Genomic DNA, 17,982 nt, shown 5'->3' with positions numbered 1-17,982 from the left:
GCAGAGACACAGGCAGAGGGAGAAGCAGGCTCTATGCAGGGAGCCCGATGTGGGACTCGATCCTGGATCTCCAGGATCACACCCCAGGCTGCAGGCGGCGCCAAACCGCTGTGCCACCGGGGCTGCCCCATGCGTTGGAATTAAAGAGAGCTCACTGGGATTTTTCTCAGCTGGATTAAAGCCCACTTGAGAGCCATATCCCGCCCTCATTCATATTTACACTGTCATATTTTGCTGTAGTACCATGTTCAATGACATAAAAGAATTTGCTTTATTCACAATTTTTATGTAGGAGTTATGCATAGGCTTCATGATATTGAGGTCCATACACCTTAAAAATAAAACTTTCAAGCTCTATTTCTTTTTTTTTTTTTTTTAAGATTTATTTATTTGAGAGAGAGAGCAAAAGGGAAGGGACAGGAGACGGGGAGAGAGAGAATATCAAGCAGACTGCATGTTGAGTGGCAGAACCCACTGCTGGGCTCAGTCTCAACCCTGATGACATGACCTGAGCCAAAACCACTAGTAAGACACTTAACCAACTGAGCCACTCAGCTCCAAGCCCTATTTCCGATGGAGTTTACTTTGTATTCACAGTGATGACATCTCAACATCTACAGGAATACTACTAGTCATTTACTACCCTAAAATGTCCTGTTCTTCTTAAAATTGTTAAAGTTACTTGTAATGAACTAAAATACGTCTTTCAATTCTATGTGTAGAACCTAGTTCAACAGCTTGCGGCTTTATATTTTTATTTATTCATTTGTTTATTTTCAGCTTGCGGTTTTATAGAATAAGTTTCTCTCTAAATTAAGGCTCATAGGGCCTGAAAATCAGTTAGATGAGCCTATAATGAAAATATATTCAGTCTGAATTCATTTTCCCTTTCAGTCCACTTCAGGAAAGCCTTTGTATGCACTGCAAATAGATGTCAGTTTCATTGTTCTAATTTTAAGTAGAAAAATTGGCTAGAAATAGAGACACTGGTAAATGTACTTAGAATCAGTTATAGTTTAGAGACCAAGGAAAATATTTAATCATTTTTGAGAAATGTGTGAATAAATGGTGGTCCTTGGTTTGGTAGCAGTGTTCCTTTCCAGGAAGGAGTGGAAAAGCTAAAAGCACAAAACTTCTCAATTCCACAGCTCATGCTTCTGAGAATAATTTCTGTCCCTTCTATGTCTGACCGGTTGCCCCAGTAAAAGTACTGAGCCAGCATCTGCGCATGGTGGCCTGCCCATGTGCCCAGTCATCTTGGAAACCATATGCCCTCCTTTTGCCCACATTAAGGTTAGATAATATACCTGGGCAAAGCACATACACACCTTTGAACCCATTTGATTTCTGATTTGCTGCTAACTAATCTGAGGCTGTATGTTTAGCACCTAGAACCTACTTTAGGTTCTAGATCACTTTTAGCCTAGGATTTTAAAATGAGTAATGTTCATTCTTTCTCATTATTGAGGTCTGTGAATTTCCATTGGGTCTTCTGTCTTATGACGTACCAGACTGAGGTGTAGATCATCTAATCACTTTAACTGGTAGTTAGTTCACTAGTCCTGTCTTTACTGTTTTGTGATTCAGTACGGTATGTATTAAATGTATTTTTAAGTTTAACAATAAGCCCTACATAGCAAAAAGTTCATGCTGTCACAGCAAGTAGTATTCTGAGAGATGGCAGCCACAGCCAAAGGCACATCAGCCAGACCTCTCAAGGGAAAGAGAGAGAAAGTGGTGCCTTTAGGTTTAGAGCCTGTATAGGTCTCGCAGAACCTCTTCAGGGTAAGACTGTAGAGTTTGAGGAACTGTCAGGCAGGGTGAAAGGTCTATGAAAATATTGCTGGCTATATCTGGCAACTGAAACTGGATAGAGTCCTTCTGTTGTAGGCTTCTAGAGGGAGAGAGAATCTGGGGTTTGCAGTAGAGGCTTCTGGATAGTAACCAGATTGGTCAGCACATTATGGCAGGTGCGTTCTATATTGGCAGAACGAGATCACATTTACATTTGCTCTAGGTTTCTGATTTAATTTGCGTGACATCTAAAACTTCTTAAGACTGTGGGAGCTACCTGGAATGGAAACAGATGCCATGGATCTTAGCATTACTTTCCCTTGACCCAGGTTCCTTATGAAGCACACAGCTGCCCTCTCCAGTGACCCTCTCCACTGGTTCTATCAGAGTGGTGATGACTGCTTAATTTTTGCTATACCCTGCCCTGGTAGAGTCCTGCCAATCTGGAAGAACTTGTGTTGATATTTTTTTCTAAGTGGAAAAGTCAAAATGCCAGCAGTGGTCTCTAGGGCCCTTTGTGATCTAGCCATACCTCCTTGATTGCATCTGGCACCCCTTTCCTTACTCCACTGTGGCCACACTGGCTCTCTTGCTGATTCTTAGATAGGTATGCTGCCACTGAAGAGCCTTTGGATTTGCTGTGTCCCATGACTGGAATGTTCCTTTTCCCAGTCTCTATATCTGCATGGCTTACTTCCGTCTTCAGGCCTTTGCTAAAACAGTACCTTTTTAACAAGTCTTCCTCTCTCTGTTCCAAGTACTCTTGACCCTCCCTTACTCTTATTATTTTTCCCCAGAGCATTTATCCATGTTAAATACTATTTGATGTGCTTATTCCTGATCACCTCCACCTCCTCTCCCACTAGAATGCAGACTAAATGGGCAGCAGCTTTTGTGTCTCTGGGTTTTTTCTGCACTGGTATTATCTCCCAGCATCTAGAACAATAAGAGTACCTGTGGCACACAGTACTTAATAAATATTTGTTGTTGAATGAACTTTTTGTTTTCATTTAAGGAAGTATTTACAAATATCAGATGCATGTGGTTCTTGAACCAAACTTAGCAAGGCCATCTCCTTGTTTTAGCAATCAGAGTATCCCTAGATAACTGTCTCTGGCTGCTGTTCTCAGTGGCCTTATAGTCTACCCCCCGACTCTGAATTAATAGCCTTTTACCTGGGTGGGTCTGGTCCCAGTCCTAATTTTTTTTTTTAAGATTTTATTTTTAAGTAATCACTACACCCAATGTGGGGCTCAAATTTATAACCCCGAGATCAAGAGTCACATGCTCCACTGAGCCAGCCAGATGCCCCTCAGTTCCAGTTCTCATCTGAGGACCACAAGTACCAATTCATTTTCTCTTAAATGGGCTGAGCAGACATTAGAAGCTGTTGCTTCTTTACTCTGTTCATCAGTATTTGAAGGGGCAAGAGCACAGCACATTAATGAACCTAATTCCAAGATTGGAGAGAAGTAGGAAAATAGAATATGTTACTGTTCTAGTATTTGGAGAACTTTTTCTGCTGCTAATCTTTGTCTGTGTGCCACTTTAAATAAAACAAACTGCCACCATGCAGCTACTTACTTAAACTGCTATCCTAATTGCCTTAGACTATTTTGGATAATATTTTCAGAGTAAATTTGGAAGCTGAAGGGTGCTCTATAAGTGCCTTAGAGCCTCAGAGAAAATCAAAATCATTTGAATGCCTGATAGGAATTAGAGCTGAACAATTCCCTTTTACTGTGAGACCAGAAAGAAGCCATTTTCATAGTCCTGATAGACACAGAGCTACAAGGAGACAAATTTTAATAGGAAGAGCAAAAAAGGTTGCCTTTGCCAATAGATATTCATTGTATCTCATTGCTCAATTCTTTGCTAGAAAACAATTTTTTCAAATACTCAAGACAGTCTTAACTTTTGCCTTTAAAGAGGAAAAAAAAGTAAAGAAATTTTTGAAAGTGAATGGTCTAGCACTTCTCAATTCCAGAATGTTTGCACTTGCTATCAGAAGAGTTTACTTTGGTGGGAATGGGTGTGATTACTTTTAAATTCAGAGATAAGGAGTAAAAAGGTTGAGACCCCTTTAAGCTGAAATCCACTCTGGCATGAGCTGTTACAAAGCTGGCACTGGAGACTGCTGATAGTGAGGCGTGGTTCATGTGGCTTTAGTGACCTCGAGGGGTGGGCTGCTTTTTCTGCTCCCCCCCCCCCCCCACATGGGTCATCTTGTATGAGAATTGTGACCTATCCACCTCGTTTCCAAATGGCTTTGAAGGAAGGGGAATTATTTTTTAAGGCAGTGCTTGAGGGTCTGATTCAAGTTTCAAAAGAATTACCCAATTTCCAGTAGCTAACCCTGCTGCACCTTGGGGTTCTTCCAGTGGACAGTCATCATTCTGATTTATTCCTGCCCAAGTGAGAAGATTTTGACTCTTTTAATCCAAGAGTCTTTTAAACTACCATCTATCCATACCACTTTACATTAATCTCGTTGGTGTTCTATAGATTTTAAGTCAGCCTGTGTTCTAATTCGTAGTGTAAACTCTTTAGGAATTTTTTGAGATTGAGATTAAGCAGATCCTGTGATAGGATAGAGACCAGGGAGTCTTGGTTATTTTGGTTTCTTTTCACCTCCTTTCAAAACAGGGCCTACTGAGAGAGCTTGGCTCTTAGCATCTCGTTGCCTTTCTAAAGCCCAGTAATTATATGTGCTACTAGAGGATTTACAGTTTGAGCTCATCTGGGGACCTTTTCTTTCCCTTCTAAGAGCTGTTTGAACATGGAACCTTCAAATGCTGCAGTGCATGTTGTTGCCCAAGAGGAAATTAGAGACATGAAGCCACTGCTTTTTTTTTTTAAGATTTTATTTATTTATTCATGAGAGACACAGAGAGAGGGGCAGAGACATAGGCAGAGGGAGGAGAAGCAGGCTCCATGCAGGGAACCTGATGCGGGACTTGATCCTAGGACTCCAGGATCATGCGCTGAGCCTAAGGCAGACGCTCAACCGCTGAGCCACTCAGGTGTCCTGGAGCCACTGCATTATCAGGAGATGGGAAACCTGTCAAATTTTCCCAGTAAGAAGTTCCACTGTCCACGCACTCTTAACAATGAGAAAGTACTAACCTTCTGAGAGTAAACAAGTATGGCTTTTATCTATGATAAGCAACAGACTGTTACTGTTTGAGGGCTGCTCAGCTGCCAGATAATCCCATCTGATTTGTTGGGTGGAGTAAGAAAGAACACAGAGAGAGAAGGTTTAAGTTTGAATCTCAGTCTTGGAAGTAAACTTAAAGATGCAGTTCAAGTTCAAATTTAATTAGCATCAGAAGGAAAGTAAATTGACATTTTCAGTGGCAGGTTTCGTTATTATTTCTGCTATATATTTTTTTATTTCTGCTATATTTTTAACTGTAATTTCTTTACTACTTTAAACTTCAATTTTTGAGAATTCTCAGTGTATTGATCAATAGGGCTTGAAATGGAAGACCATATTTATACTAAAGATGATAGATATTTTTTGGCATTGACCAGGAATGCAGAACTACAGCTAGTAACTCCAGCAGCTATCAGAAAGAGCTACTTCTACTTGAGTCTCACATGACATATATCACACAGTTGGAGTCAGTGCCATTAAAAACCTGTCACTCAGAGCCATTCCCCCAGGATCTGTGGACTAGGTGGTATGGCGCTTAAAACACATCTGAATCATCATTCCTCAGAGAACTGGATATGGTTGGCGTCACTGCCTGGTCCTAGCTTGGACCAGCCTGCAAATAATCTTTCCAAAAGCTAAATGGAGAGGAGGAATGAAAGAAAAAAATATTCTTCAGAGACTTGGAAAGGTCACAAGTGACGTCATGGAAGAGTAGATGATACACTCTCAGAGGTGAGCCTTGTGCCACTTGCCTGGGTTTTTCCTGTGGCAATGCCTCCTGCAGTTATCTCTGGCCGCATTTACCAGAGTTCAGACTGAGTTCATCTCGTACCTTTTTATAGTACTTTTGAGTACACTGGAACAAGGTTAGAATATTAATTTAGCCTGTTCGTCTCCAGCTGTGCACCATAAAGAGACTGCAGCTATTGCAGTAGGCTTCCTATACTATGGAAGGAAACTAATTGCTGGTTACAGGCTGAAGCTGACAGGCTGCACTTTCCCCAGCAGCCACTGAAAGTAACTTTTAAAAATCATTATTATTATTTAGCATTTATAGCCCGCTCTATGTTTTCCAAGTACCTTATAATCATTTCTATTTGCTCCTATTGATGTCCCTGAGAAGCGAGTTCATATTGCGATGGCCACATGTTGCACGTGACAGAACAGAGGAATAGAGGATTAGGTCATCTGCTCTTTAGTACCATCTGTGATCCTGTTTTAAGCATCCTCAGAGCAGAAGCTGAGGTGTGCATTCTGTTCCTATGCCCGTTGAATCCATTTCTTCACTGCTTGCCTTTAATATGGTGTATATTATGGCTTTTATACTTTCTTGACCGAAACTTACAGGAAGAAATGTGAAATGTATTTCACACTATATACCCCCCCCCCCCACACACACACACATAGACACAACACATACGTAAAACTGAAACAGTATTGGGAAACCACTTAACTCTTCATGAGATGCACTGATATTTTCCATTCTATTTTATTTTTTTAAAGATTTATTTATATATTTTGAGAGTGAGAGCTCTGGCAGGAGGGGCAGAGGGAGAAGGAGAGATCTTAAGCAGACTCCCCACTGAGTGTGGAGCCTGACACAGGGCTTGATCTCATGACCTGAAATCATGATTGGAGCCAAAACCAAGAGTCAGATGCTTAACTAGCTGCACCACCCGGGGCCCCCTCTATTTTATTTTTTTATACCAGTTTCAACCACTGTATTAATTTTAAGAAGCATCATTTGATCATGAGCCACAATTTTAAACAATTTTTAAACTGCTAGGAGGTACTTAAAGTGAAGAAGACATGTGGCACATTTTTCCTGGAGCATCAGTTTTACTCAAAGGAGAGGAATAAATGTTTTTTCATATTAAAACGTACAGATGCATTATGGAATAGCATGGACCTTCAAATAAATTTTGTTCTTATGGTGGGCTACTTGACATTATACTCCCAGTCCTGACCCTGCCTGCTATTTCCACCTCAGTATATACATCCATACTTTCCTGTTCTGTTAAGGGAAGTATGCTAGAAAAAATTTGAGAAGTACTGTCCTTTTGGAAACTTTAGATTAAGTTTATATGTTTTCTAAACCTAAATGGTTTCCAAGTACTTTGAGTAGTATATTTTACAAGTAGTATTCTTGAGTACTCTGTACCAGTCGCTGTTGTGGAAACTGAGAATACAGTAGTGAACAAGAGACAACCCCTTCTTTCATAGCTTTATATTTTGCTGGAGAGTAGGGTATATGTGGCACAGGGACAAGCAATAAATCAATGAATAAGTAAAATCGTATGTCAGATGAGGGCAAGGGAGGAAAAATAAAGCCAAGATTTGGCTAGGCAGTCCTTGGGTTAGAGATAAGATCATGTGGATTTTTTTAAATATGTTGGTTGTGGAAAACCTATGTGGAAAGATAATATTTGATTAAGCAATGATTTAAGGAGGCTGGGAATGAGCCATGCAGATTTCTGGAAGGAGAGAATTGGAGACAGAAGATCCAGCAAATGCACAAAGCCATGAGATAGCAGAGTACCTATTATGTGCAAGGGAAAACAGCAGGCCCCTGTGACTGACATGGAGTTAGCAGAGAGAGAGAGTCACAGCACATAACATCAAAGAGGTAATAGGCATCGGATTATAGGCGATTGTAACTTTGGTTTTTATTCTGAGTGAAATGGGAAGTCATTGGAGGTTTGAGCACAGAGGTATTTATGAGCTGACCCACATTTTAAGATCCCTCTGGCTGCTGTGTTGAGAATAGATTGGAGAAGCTAAGTGTTACAGGGGGTGGAAGAGGCAGGTGCAGAAGCAGGGGGACTATTAGAAGGCTTTGTGGTATTCTATTTATTGAGTTTGGAAGGACAGTAGGAGGTTCTGTTTAGGGATGGGAGGGGAGATCAAGAAATCGGTTTTGGACTTGTTCATTTTGAGAGATTAGTTATCCAGGTGAAGATACTAAGGCCGTTGGGATATATATGTCATAATTTATTTCCCATAGGCTAAGCCACCAGGGCTTACCATAGGCATTGATTTTAAAACTCTTAGAAAATAGTTCTCCAGTTTGTCTGGATTATGTCTTTCTACTCTGGACCTGTTGGGACAGTGAATTTCAAAATAAGAAAAGTGAAGCAATCAATATTATACTCTTAAAGGTTCTGTTTGAGTAAGAGAAGGTACCATCCGGATTGGAGTAGAACTAGCTTCATGCTGTTTTTCCCTTGATTCTTTTTGGCTTAAACTCCTAAAGAGTGATTGGCATATCCTTGGAGAATCTAGTATTTGGGTTGTGATTTACTACCTATGTTATTCTTAGCATATAGATGTTATTTTAGCTCAGCGATTTGAAATAAAAAATAGCTTTTATCTATTATCCCTGCCTTGTTGAGTACCAATTTGCCTAATGAGAGTTGTTAATAGAATTGTGTTATGCATACAGATAATAATAGAGGTAGAAAAGGGGTTGGGAAATCGGTGTTTCTTTCCATTTGCTCGATATCTTCCCTTTAATTTCATGCAACAAATATTTCTTAAGCCAGTGAATGAGAGGCCCTGCACTCAGCTCATTATATTGTGAGTGAGGCAGATGTATACAGTCTTTTTATGTTATGGTAGAAGTATATGCACTAGGTGCTATGGGGAGAGACGAGAGTTTTCCTCAGAAATCTTAAGCTTGGGTCAGCCCCGGTGGCTCAGCGGTTTAGCGCTGCCTTCAGTCCAGGGTGTGATCCTAGAGACCTAGGATCAAGTCCCACATTGGGCTCCCTGCATGGAGCCTGCTTCTCCTCTGCCTGGGTCTCTGCCTCTCTCTCTCTCTCTCTCTCTCTCTCTCTCTCTCTCTCTCTGTCTCATAAATAAATAAATAAATAAATAAAATCTTTAAAAAAAATCTTAAGCTTGAACTGAATCTTAAGATTAAATAGGTATTTTCCAGGCAGCTGAAGTTTCTGGAGAACCATATATTCTTGAATCAGTGCAGTTCTAGCCAACAGTACAACTTTGAGAGCTACAAAATGCAGTGTTTGAAAAGCTAATGTAAAAGAAGGGAACTGCCTCCCCTAGTGTGACCTGTGCTGTCGATCCTATAAAGAGATATTTACTAAGAACACAGTAGCAAGAAGAATCATTAGGCCAACAGTTTGCTAATAAGCCTGTTTTCCCTCTTTTCCAGTCCCTTTTTAGCATAGTAGTAATACTACGTTAGAGCATCTGTAAGATTTCACTTACATCTATTATAGTTATCAGAATTCTGAATAAATATGTAAACAAGATGGTGAAAAAAGAGAGAATTTTTCTTTCACAAATACTTGTTCTATTACTTCCTATAAGCCAGGCACCATTCTAAGTGCTTTGCTGCAGATATTAACTCACTCCTCCCAAAACAACCAGTGGATTTTGTACCATTGTCTCCATCTGCAGCAGGACCCTGAGCTGAGTACTGCTCACCCACAGTCACATAGCTAGTCAGTGTGCCAGGGTCAGAATTTGAGATCAGGTGGTCTGGTCCGGTTCCCAAGTACACTGACTTGGGTGTCCCACTTCTCAGAATTATTCTAGAGCAAAAATCCAAGAATAGTCTTCAGGATGTCCTGAAACCCCTGATTATACGTTAAAATGTTGCATGCACGTTTTTCAGGAAGAGTCTCCAAGACTTCAGTCTATTTGTCAAAAGGGTCCCAAGGAAGAATGGTTTAGTAATACCTAGAGGAGCTTTTTCTGTCTTTTTCCATTGCTAGAGAGCTCCATTTAGAAGAGGGATTCCCTCAGAAGAACTAGATATTATTATAAGCCTGTTCATACTTCTTAGCTGACATTATTCTAAATTAATTGCTTATCTGGTTGATCTTCCTAGGGACTTTTCCCAAAATACACATGCCAGGTCCAAGATTTATATTATTATTTACATGGGATGAAACGCTGGCATCTGTTTTGGAAAAAATCTCTCCAGGTGATTCTAATATGTCTGATTAAAAACCGCTAGTGTGGGGGCACTTGGGTGGTTCAGTCAGTTGAACGTTTGCCTTCGGCTCAGGTCATGATCCTGGGGTCCTGGGATCAAGCCCCACGGTAGTCTCTCTGCTCAGCAGGGAGTCTGCTTCTCCCTCTTTCCCTCTGCCCCTTTTCTCGCTTGCTCACTCTCTCTCAAATTAATAAATAAAATCTTTTTTTTTAAAAAAAGAATCATTAATAGAGCCACCTGGAGGACAAAGATTATATTTTCTGCGTTCTTCATTGTATCACAAATGTTTGGGACATAGTAAAACACTAATGAACATTTGAATGGATGGCACATTGTGAAATATGACTGCTTTTTATTCAAAGATGATAGTAATGATAAAATAAGAGTTCTTTTCTCATTGCTGAGGACTGGATGCATTAGAAAATACTCTCTTTCCCAGCAGCCCACAACTGGTATAAATCTTTTCAAGTGGTGTTCTAGTACATCTAAAAGGATGTTTGAGGACATTGTTCCTGGGGTTAGTTACTCTGCTTATATTTACCAGACTCAAGCTTTTTGAGAATCCTGCTGTCTCAGCATTTTGGGCATCAGATTATGAGACATAGGTCAGAAACTCCTAGGGGATTTGTCATTTAAAAGCACAAATTACAAATTAATTTGATGGGTTCTTCTGAGAGAGAAAGAAGAGAAGGATGGTGTTGAGTAGACATAAGCACATTGTGAAGAGGAAATGAAGATACTGTTAAAGCTAAGGGAGAGGAGTTGATAATCTAGTTCTTCTAGTAAGAGAACTAGAAGAACTTAAGAAAAGGATATTTGGATCCCATAGCCAAAATTTTGATAAAGAGCTAGATATGCTTTTGCAGTGTGGACATTTGCCCCGAAGGGGCAGGGGGGTAGCACTTTTTTTACTTGATTTGCTTAGAGCAAAATGAAAAAGAAAATAGGCATGGTTACCGATTATGGGACTTGCCCAGAGAAATGTTTTCCTGTAGTGCCGAGAGCGTAGATAAGTTACTAGTGACAGAAGTCAGTGGGAAGTGGTGGTTTAGAGCGGTTCTCCTCCTCCTCGCCTTTCTTAAAGTATGTGGTTTTTATAATCTGCTGCAGTGGAACCTGCCTGTTTCTGCGTATATACACCAATCACTGTCACCCTCAAATAAAAGTACTTATTGTAGCTTTTTAGAAATACAAACAGCATGCTCTGAACTGAAGGGATCGTGGTAGAATTGCAGCCTACCTAAATCAGAAGCTTGTATTGTGAGGAGAAAATACATTTCTTTGTGGCTTTTCCTTCTTCTAGTTGTCAGGTTTAACAAAGCAGTTGACCCAACAAGCTTTTTCTGACCGTAGGACTTAAGAAACAAGATTTATTTAAAAGCAACTTTAAAACTTATATCTAGGAAAGTGGGGAGGGGCACTATATGGCACCATTTACCTTGGAAAGAGGAAGAAATAAAGGTTTAGAGTAAATTTGCATTTGATCCTGGTTCTTCTATGCACTAGCAGTGTGATCCTGGATCCATTGCTTAATCTTTCTGAACCTCCATTCCACATCTGCAAAGTAAGAGGAGAGTAACACCTACTTTGGGATGGTAATAATGAGAAGTAGAAGTGGTATCATTAACAGTACTTAGTAAGTGGTAACAGGAGCCTACTATTAATAACTATAGAAGCAAACAATAACTGAATGGGTTATTTTGGGTGCAGAACTTGTGCCTTCAGCTTATCCCTCCAGGGGCTGCTTCTGGAAGGACGTAGAGTTGCAGCTTATTGCAGAGGTCCGAAGTGGAATGAGTAAGGATGTGCTTTGCAGCATATGGGCTAGTAGGTCTTCATCTTGGGAGTCCCGCACTAAGAGGAAGGAAATAGAATGATATGTTTCTAGACACATATCATTCTTTCCCTCCTACCTGGCTTCCTATGATGTCCTAATTCTCCCTCATTTCTTTCCTGGCAGGTGGCTGTGAAAAACAATATTGACGTCTTCTACTTCAGCTGCCTCATCCCACTCAACGTGCTTTTTGTAGAAGATGGCAAAATGGGTAAGTACTTCCTCCTGTCCTTCTGCCAAATATACCTCTGCCCTTCCTCTGAATGTCAGGCCGAGCGAAGCCCAGAAGTACAAGTTTTTTTTTTGAGATTAAAAAAAATGGGAAGGGGGATAAAGCTGTTTTAAAGGTCTAATACTTGCTAATCATATTTATCCTCCTGAGTCACAGTTGTTCTTGCCTTGCTGTTGGTCTCTATATCACATTGCCAGTTTTCTGAATAATCCAGTCACACCAGCATAGAGTAAGTAGTTTAGTGACAAGGAGATGTGGATTTGAGTCTCACCTTGACTGTGTATTCGCTGTGTGATTGTAACAAGGTGCTTAACTTTTCTGAGTCTCAGTTTCCAAGTTTGCAAAGCAGAAATAGTTATTATAAAGGCTGGGTGAGGTAATATATGCAAATTTAACACTTAGCCAGCCCTGTACTAAGTTCTTACTGTCTCAAAATAAGAACTCAGTAATTCATAATAAACATTAATACTCCCCTTGTGGTTATTGATGTTTCTCTCTTCCCCTACGTATGAAATCATCATCTAATAAAACTCACTTATACTGATACATATTAATTATATTGGCACTTAATTGATTTGATCCTTATAATGGTTTTTTGGGTAGGGAAGCCAGATGTAATTATATGTGATGAAATTAAGGATCAGAAAGATCCCAAGACTTACCCAGAGTCATGAAAACAGTGGAGCCAAGACTATACCCTAGATGACACCTTCTTCCAGTGTGTCTTAGTGCTACTGATACAAGATTCATTGATGTGGAATGTGGCACCTCTGCATAGCTAAGAATTGGCTCCAGTTCCAGGCTGCTCCTGGATGTATTGTAAGAGCCAGCACTCCAAAAGAGAAATGGTGTGAGGCACTAGAAATCATAATATTGACAGACTGTGCACATCCTTTCTTTCCCTCTGCCTCCCCGTACAGAGCGCCAGGTCTTCCTTGCAACATGGAAGGATATTCCCAATGAAAATGAACTTCAGTTTCAGATTAAGGAATGTCATTTAAATGCTGGTGAGTAATGACTGAATTTCATGTGCATCTTACTAAGTATTTGAAAATGTTGTCTTACCTTTTCTTTCCACATCTACCTGTTTCTGGTGGGTACATGGTAGATATTTGATTTGGTAAACTGCTCTTGAAAAACGTGGTGTTTTGATATAAGTACTAGATTACTAGTACTAACAGATTTAGGAAACAAACTAGGATGGGTCCATCCACCCAGTTCAGTAGTTGAATGTGTGTTAGTCATGTCACTTGTGAGGCCTGTGGTGATCCTCGGGTGATTGAAGCGCCCCTTGAGGATATACATCCCCCCAGAGATGAAAAGGACTCTCATCCTTTGTATTAACCTCTGTGGTATTGAAAGAAAGGTGACTCTCTGAGATCCTTAGGTAGAATCTTGTGTTCATTATTAAATAAAAATATATCATAGTTGATTAAATTAGCCTCTTTTTTTCCCGGCCTTGAATCAGCTTTCATATGGTGATACTAACCTCTTTAATCATCATTAAAAGGCCCCAGACCCTTCTGTAGTTAATTTTATTACTATAATAGAATATCAAGGCAGTTACCCAAGAGGAGAAATAGTAGCTATCAATCTCTAGGGCTTGATACTGATAGGGCTTATCTCACACAGTTTTCCCAGAAGTGGAAGGGCCCTGAGCTCTGTATTGTCCCACCTTGGTCCCATTTGCTCTTTTTTGAGATTAGTATAAGGCTTTCTGAGTTTGACTGAAAATGAGCCTGGTGCTTAGTCAGTGCCTTCTCTTTCTTTTATCTCTTTCTTCCTCGAGCATCGGTAGTTCTCAGATGGGGTTTCCTGCGTGCTGCCCTCCCAGTGTAGCTGGAGCATAACACTGGGAGGAAGAGGCAAAATGAAACTATGGAGAAGGGGGAGAAACTCACTGTCCTCTCCTTCCAACCCTTTCTTCTTAATTTTCATTTTTCGGAGCTCTGTGATTCATCCTCTGTGCTCAGACAAATCTCTTATGAGGCTTCCTGAGCCTTTGGAGAGGTGTCTGAGGAGGTAGTCTTCTGTAATTTCCGTTTTAGTAACTACTAAGTTGATTCTCTTCAGGAATACCACACATTTACCTTCTTCCTAACATATTCCTGCTCTAGGTTTCTCACCCTGACTGGTTATGTGTGTATGTTTATTAAGCAAAACTTAAGTTTCTGCTGCATTTTCACAAAAAATCATACTCAAATTGAGCTGCTTTTGGTGCCATATTCTAGGTAAATGACAGTGTTATCTGTCCTCTGTGAGACTCACGGTCAGTTACTACAAACCTCATTTCATGAATGTAGGAGCTTGGGTATAAGCCATGCTTTTCAGGTGCAGAATCCAAAGTAGCTCATGGTGAGAACCAGAGCAGATCCTGTTAGAGAAGCAGCTTCCGTACCCATCTTGGAAGAGATACTTCATTGTAGTCACTCTTTATGGTAATTGGTCTTATGGCAACATTTCTTGTATTACTGTCCTGAGAATACTTGTCCCTCAAAGAATAAAAGGAGGTTCTGTATCAGTTAAAGCTGAAAACTGCAGTGTGTGGCAAGCCTCTGCTAGAAGTTGCCCTTGCATGTGAGCAGACATAAAACCTGAGGACTTCACTGTTGAGGAAACCTGTTTAACTCAATGTTAATTGAATTTATTGATCATGGAATTTAAAATTACAAAATGCTTATTAACATCTTGTGGAACACAAGTGTTCCTTTTTTTTTTTTTTTTTTTTTTAAAGATTTTCTCTTTAAGTAATCTTTACACCCAACATGGGACTCCAAGATCAAGAGTTGCTCCACTGGCTGACCCAGCCAGCTGTCCCAACACCAATGATCTTGAGCAAGATCTGAGAAACACTGGCCTATAGAGAACAAAGAAAAGCCAGAATAATTGGAAAGAAGGTTTGGTTTCAGACATCCAGTGTGAAAGAGAAATGCTTTTTCAAAAAGAAAAAAAAGTTTGGATGACTTCGGGTTTTAGTCTGGCCTGCCAAAATAATAAGGATCCCCCTGCTTCCAGATTGGAGTTCTGAACCCTTATTGTACCATCATTTATGATCTTTGCCAGAGAGGAGGTGTCTGGCCTTTCTCCCAGTGGGGCCGTGTCCTTTGCTGTAGCCTGGCACAGTTTTTCAGAAGCAAATTCAGTTTTGATCAGTTCTGCCATGGCTTCATGCCAGTTCCTCACTGCCTTGGGTGCTCCAAATACCAACGGATCAGTTTTTTAGTGACATACTACTTTATGGCAGTGCCACACATGGGGTGGAAAAGAAAACAGCCATTTTTGTTTTCTCTGGGAGCCAAAGGCCATCATTTTCCCCACACTAAATCAGTGCTAATCTTGCAGGACCACTTCCTGTACTAAATTCCTTTTCTAGCTTTTCCTCTGCATCCAGGGTCTGGAGTGGCCCAGCCTTTACATTTCTTTCCAGTCCTGAGGGTTCTATTAACAGTACGTTTCTAGGTTTGGTGCCTTCTGATTCAACACTTTGGGTCTAGCTGGGAGCTAAAAATACCATCCTTTCCAGCTGATCTGCCCTAATCACAACAGCACCAACACTTTAAATAGCTTTTCTGTGCCAGAGTAGACATTTGACAGATGGAACTCTGAGGGCTATAGGAAGTCACAGGCTTCAAGGACTTTACCAACCTAGCCTTTTTTTTTTTTTTTTTAAGGATTTTATTTATTTATTCATGAGAGACAGAGAGAGAGGCAGAGACATAGACAGAGGGAGAATCAGGCTCCCTGCAAGGAGCCCGATGTGGGACTCGATCTCGGACCCCAGGGATCACGCCCTGAGCCGAAGGCAGATGCTCAACCACTGAGCCACACAGGTGTCCTCCAGCCTAGCCTTCTGCCTTTACTTTTGCTCTTCTATTTCTTTCTAGAGAAGAAACAAGAAACCCTCTTCCCATGCCTTAATAATGAATCCGATTTTAATAGAAAGATGTGTATGATAGGGGTGCTTGTGGGACCACTAGTTGTATAAACACTAGACAACTTTAAATCATGAAGGCACTACCGTATGGATCTCCCTGCTTGATAGCACTTATCATCTCTAGTGGTGTCAAGAGTTCTATATGAATCTGTTTGGCAGCCTACCATGATAGCTACATTTGGGGTTAGTGTCTGTCTGACACCACTATCTTAATAGCACAAGAATGAGCTGCAGCTCTAGAAGAGAATCTTTCCAGCAAGTAGTTTATAAGCCTGTTTTTTTAATTGTTTATTCTGAAAAGCTCAGTGGCATGTTGTATCTATACGTACAAGTTAGGCACTACAGTTAGGAACAGATCTTTCTTCTGGTGCGGGGACTTTGGTAGGGGTGAGTTCTGTTTCTCTGTTTTGCTATAGTTCTATCCTGTGGAACATTTCATAAATGAAAGGCTTCGCTGACCAGCATTATAGTTTGGTTGCTCAAATGGTATAAAGTGTTGTTTTCAGCAGTCAGAGTAGTTTTGGACTTGGTTGGCCCCAAGTGCAAATTTCCTCTTCCCATTCTCTAATACAAGTACCGTCCTCACTCATTGCTGCTAAAAGTGTGACCTTAGCTACAGTAGGAAGATGAAGACCACATCCACACCTCCTCAGACTCAAAGAGCCAACTTTGGGAAAGAAGACAAATGAACTAGAAGAAATCACATCTGGAAGCAAGTATAAACCTATTTGACATCTTTTTTTTTTTTTTTTTTTACTGTATCCTTTGAGGCAAATCTCCATGTCTTTACATTGCCTTCTCATTCTCAGACTCTCACAACAGTGGTAAGATGACATCTTATTTCCCAGGATTCAGGTAGATGAAAGGAAAAACTATGGTATTTTATCAAGAAGTATGTATATTCCAATCAAGGGGCACCTGGCTGGCTCAGTCAGAAGAGCATGTGGTTCTTGATCTCAGGGTCGTAAGTTTGAGCCTCTTGTTGGGTGTAGAGATTACTAAATAAGTAAATAAACTTTTAAAAAAAAAACAGAAGTGTATCTCAGTTTGGCTGGGAAGCCTCCTTAAATCTGGTTCCCTTTGCTATTCTTTTTTTTTTTCCCTTTGCTATTCTTAATAAGAACATTTAGCATAGTCTGATTACCCTTTCTTCTATGCGTCCTCAGGCTCAAACCTAATATCTAAGATTTATAAAATTGACTCACACATACTTATGTCCTGGAGCCCTCCCTTCATTTTAGTTTCTGGTAGAAATCTTATACAGCCATTCTGTAGGGGCAGAGCCAGGTCTCTGGCCAGAATGTTTCCTAAATGTATTAAAGTTTACCTTCATTCAGCTTGTTTATTATACCTGGCTGTTTGCCACGTTTTCTGATTCTGGAAGTATGTTTTTGTGCTTCCATTTCTTAGCCTGTCCTCTCTTCTGTAAGTGGTGAAATGATGAGAAGTTTATAGGAATCTGGGCCTGGCTGTGTACATGGTCTAAGAACGTGTCTGTGCCTGTGCAGCAAGGCAGCTCTTCAGTAAAGGCTCCTGTGTGTGTTTTCTGTTTCCTTGGAAATGGGCAAGAGCCTTGAAAGTTAGGAATGGCTTTTAGAACTTAAAACAAGCCCCCCCATGTCTTTGAAAACAAGACTTTCCTGTCAAAATGCATTAGCTAAACTCCAGCTGGTGTTGTTGCTTAGCAACTCTGTCTAAGCCGCCAGAGCCCTTCATCATGGGAAGCAAGGTGGCAGAACTGCCTGACCCCCGGGAAGGTGGTTAAAAAGCACATGGAGGCCCCTCCTCCAACAGTATTGCATATAGCAGCCCTGAGATAGACTTTCTAGCTCCTTAAAGAAAGCCGGTTCTTAAGCTATAGTTGCTCTGCTTGGTGTTAGTGAAAACCTTGGAGGGAAAAGGGAAAGAGTCAAGTAACAGCTAAATGTGGTGCAGATGTCTAACGACTGGGCTTTCATGCCTCCTCCCCTGAGCTCTCATTGGTCTGAATGTTGGAGAAAGACACAGGAGCAAGAACTGCTTCCAAAATTAGCTCACATCCAAGTAGGTGGTGGTTAATGCCTTTGGC

At 40.6% G+C, this 17,982-nt stretch overlaps 1 protein-coding gene across 2 annotated transcripts in view; it reads left to right on the top strand.

Moving 5' to 3' along the window:
* Positions 1–17,982, top strand: part of AP2B1 (adaptor related protein complex 2 subunit beta 1) — a 133,894-nt gene that overhangs the window by 105,260 nt on the left and 10,652 nt on the right. For both annotated transcript variants that reach the window (XM_025996131.2, XM_025996129.2), the window contains 2 exons: positions 11,875–11,959; positions 12,901–12,987. In XM_025996131.2, coding sequence (XP_025851916.1) covers positions 11,875–11,959; positions 12,901–12,987 — 172 coding nt within the window. The remainder of the gene's footprint in view (positions 1–11,874; positions 11,960–12,900; positions 12,988–17,982) is intronic.

Source organism: Vulpes vulpes, chromosome 2 (genome assembly GCF_048418805.1).
Source record: "Vulpes vulpes isolate BD-2025 chromosome 2, VulVul3, whole genome shotgun sequence".
NCBI lineage: Eukaryota > Metazoa > Chordata > Mammalia > Carnivora > Canidae > Vulpes > Vulpes vulpes.
This window is presented reverse-complemented; position numbering and strand designations above follow the sequence as displayed.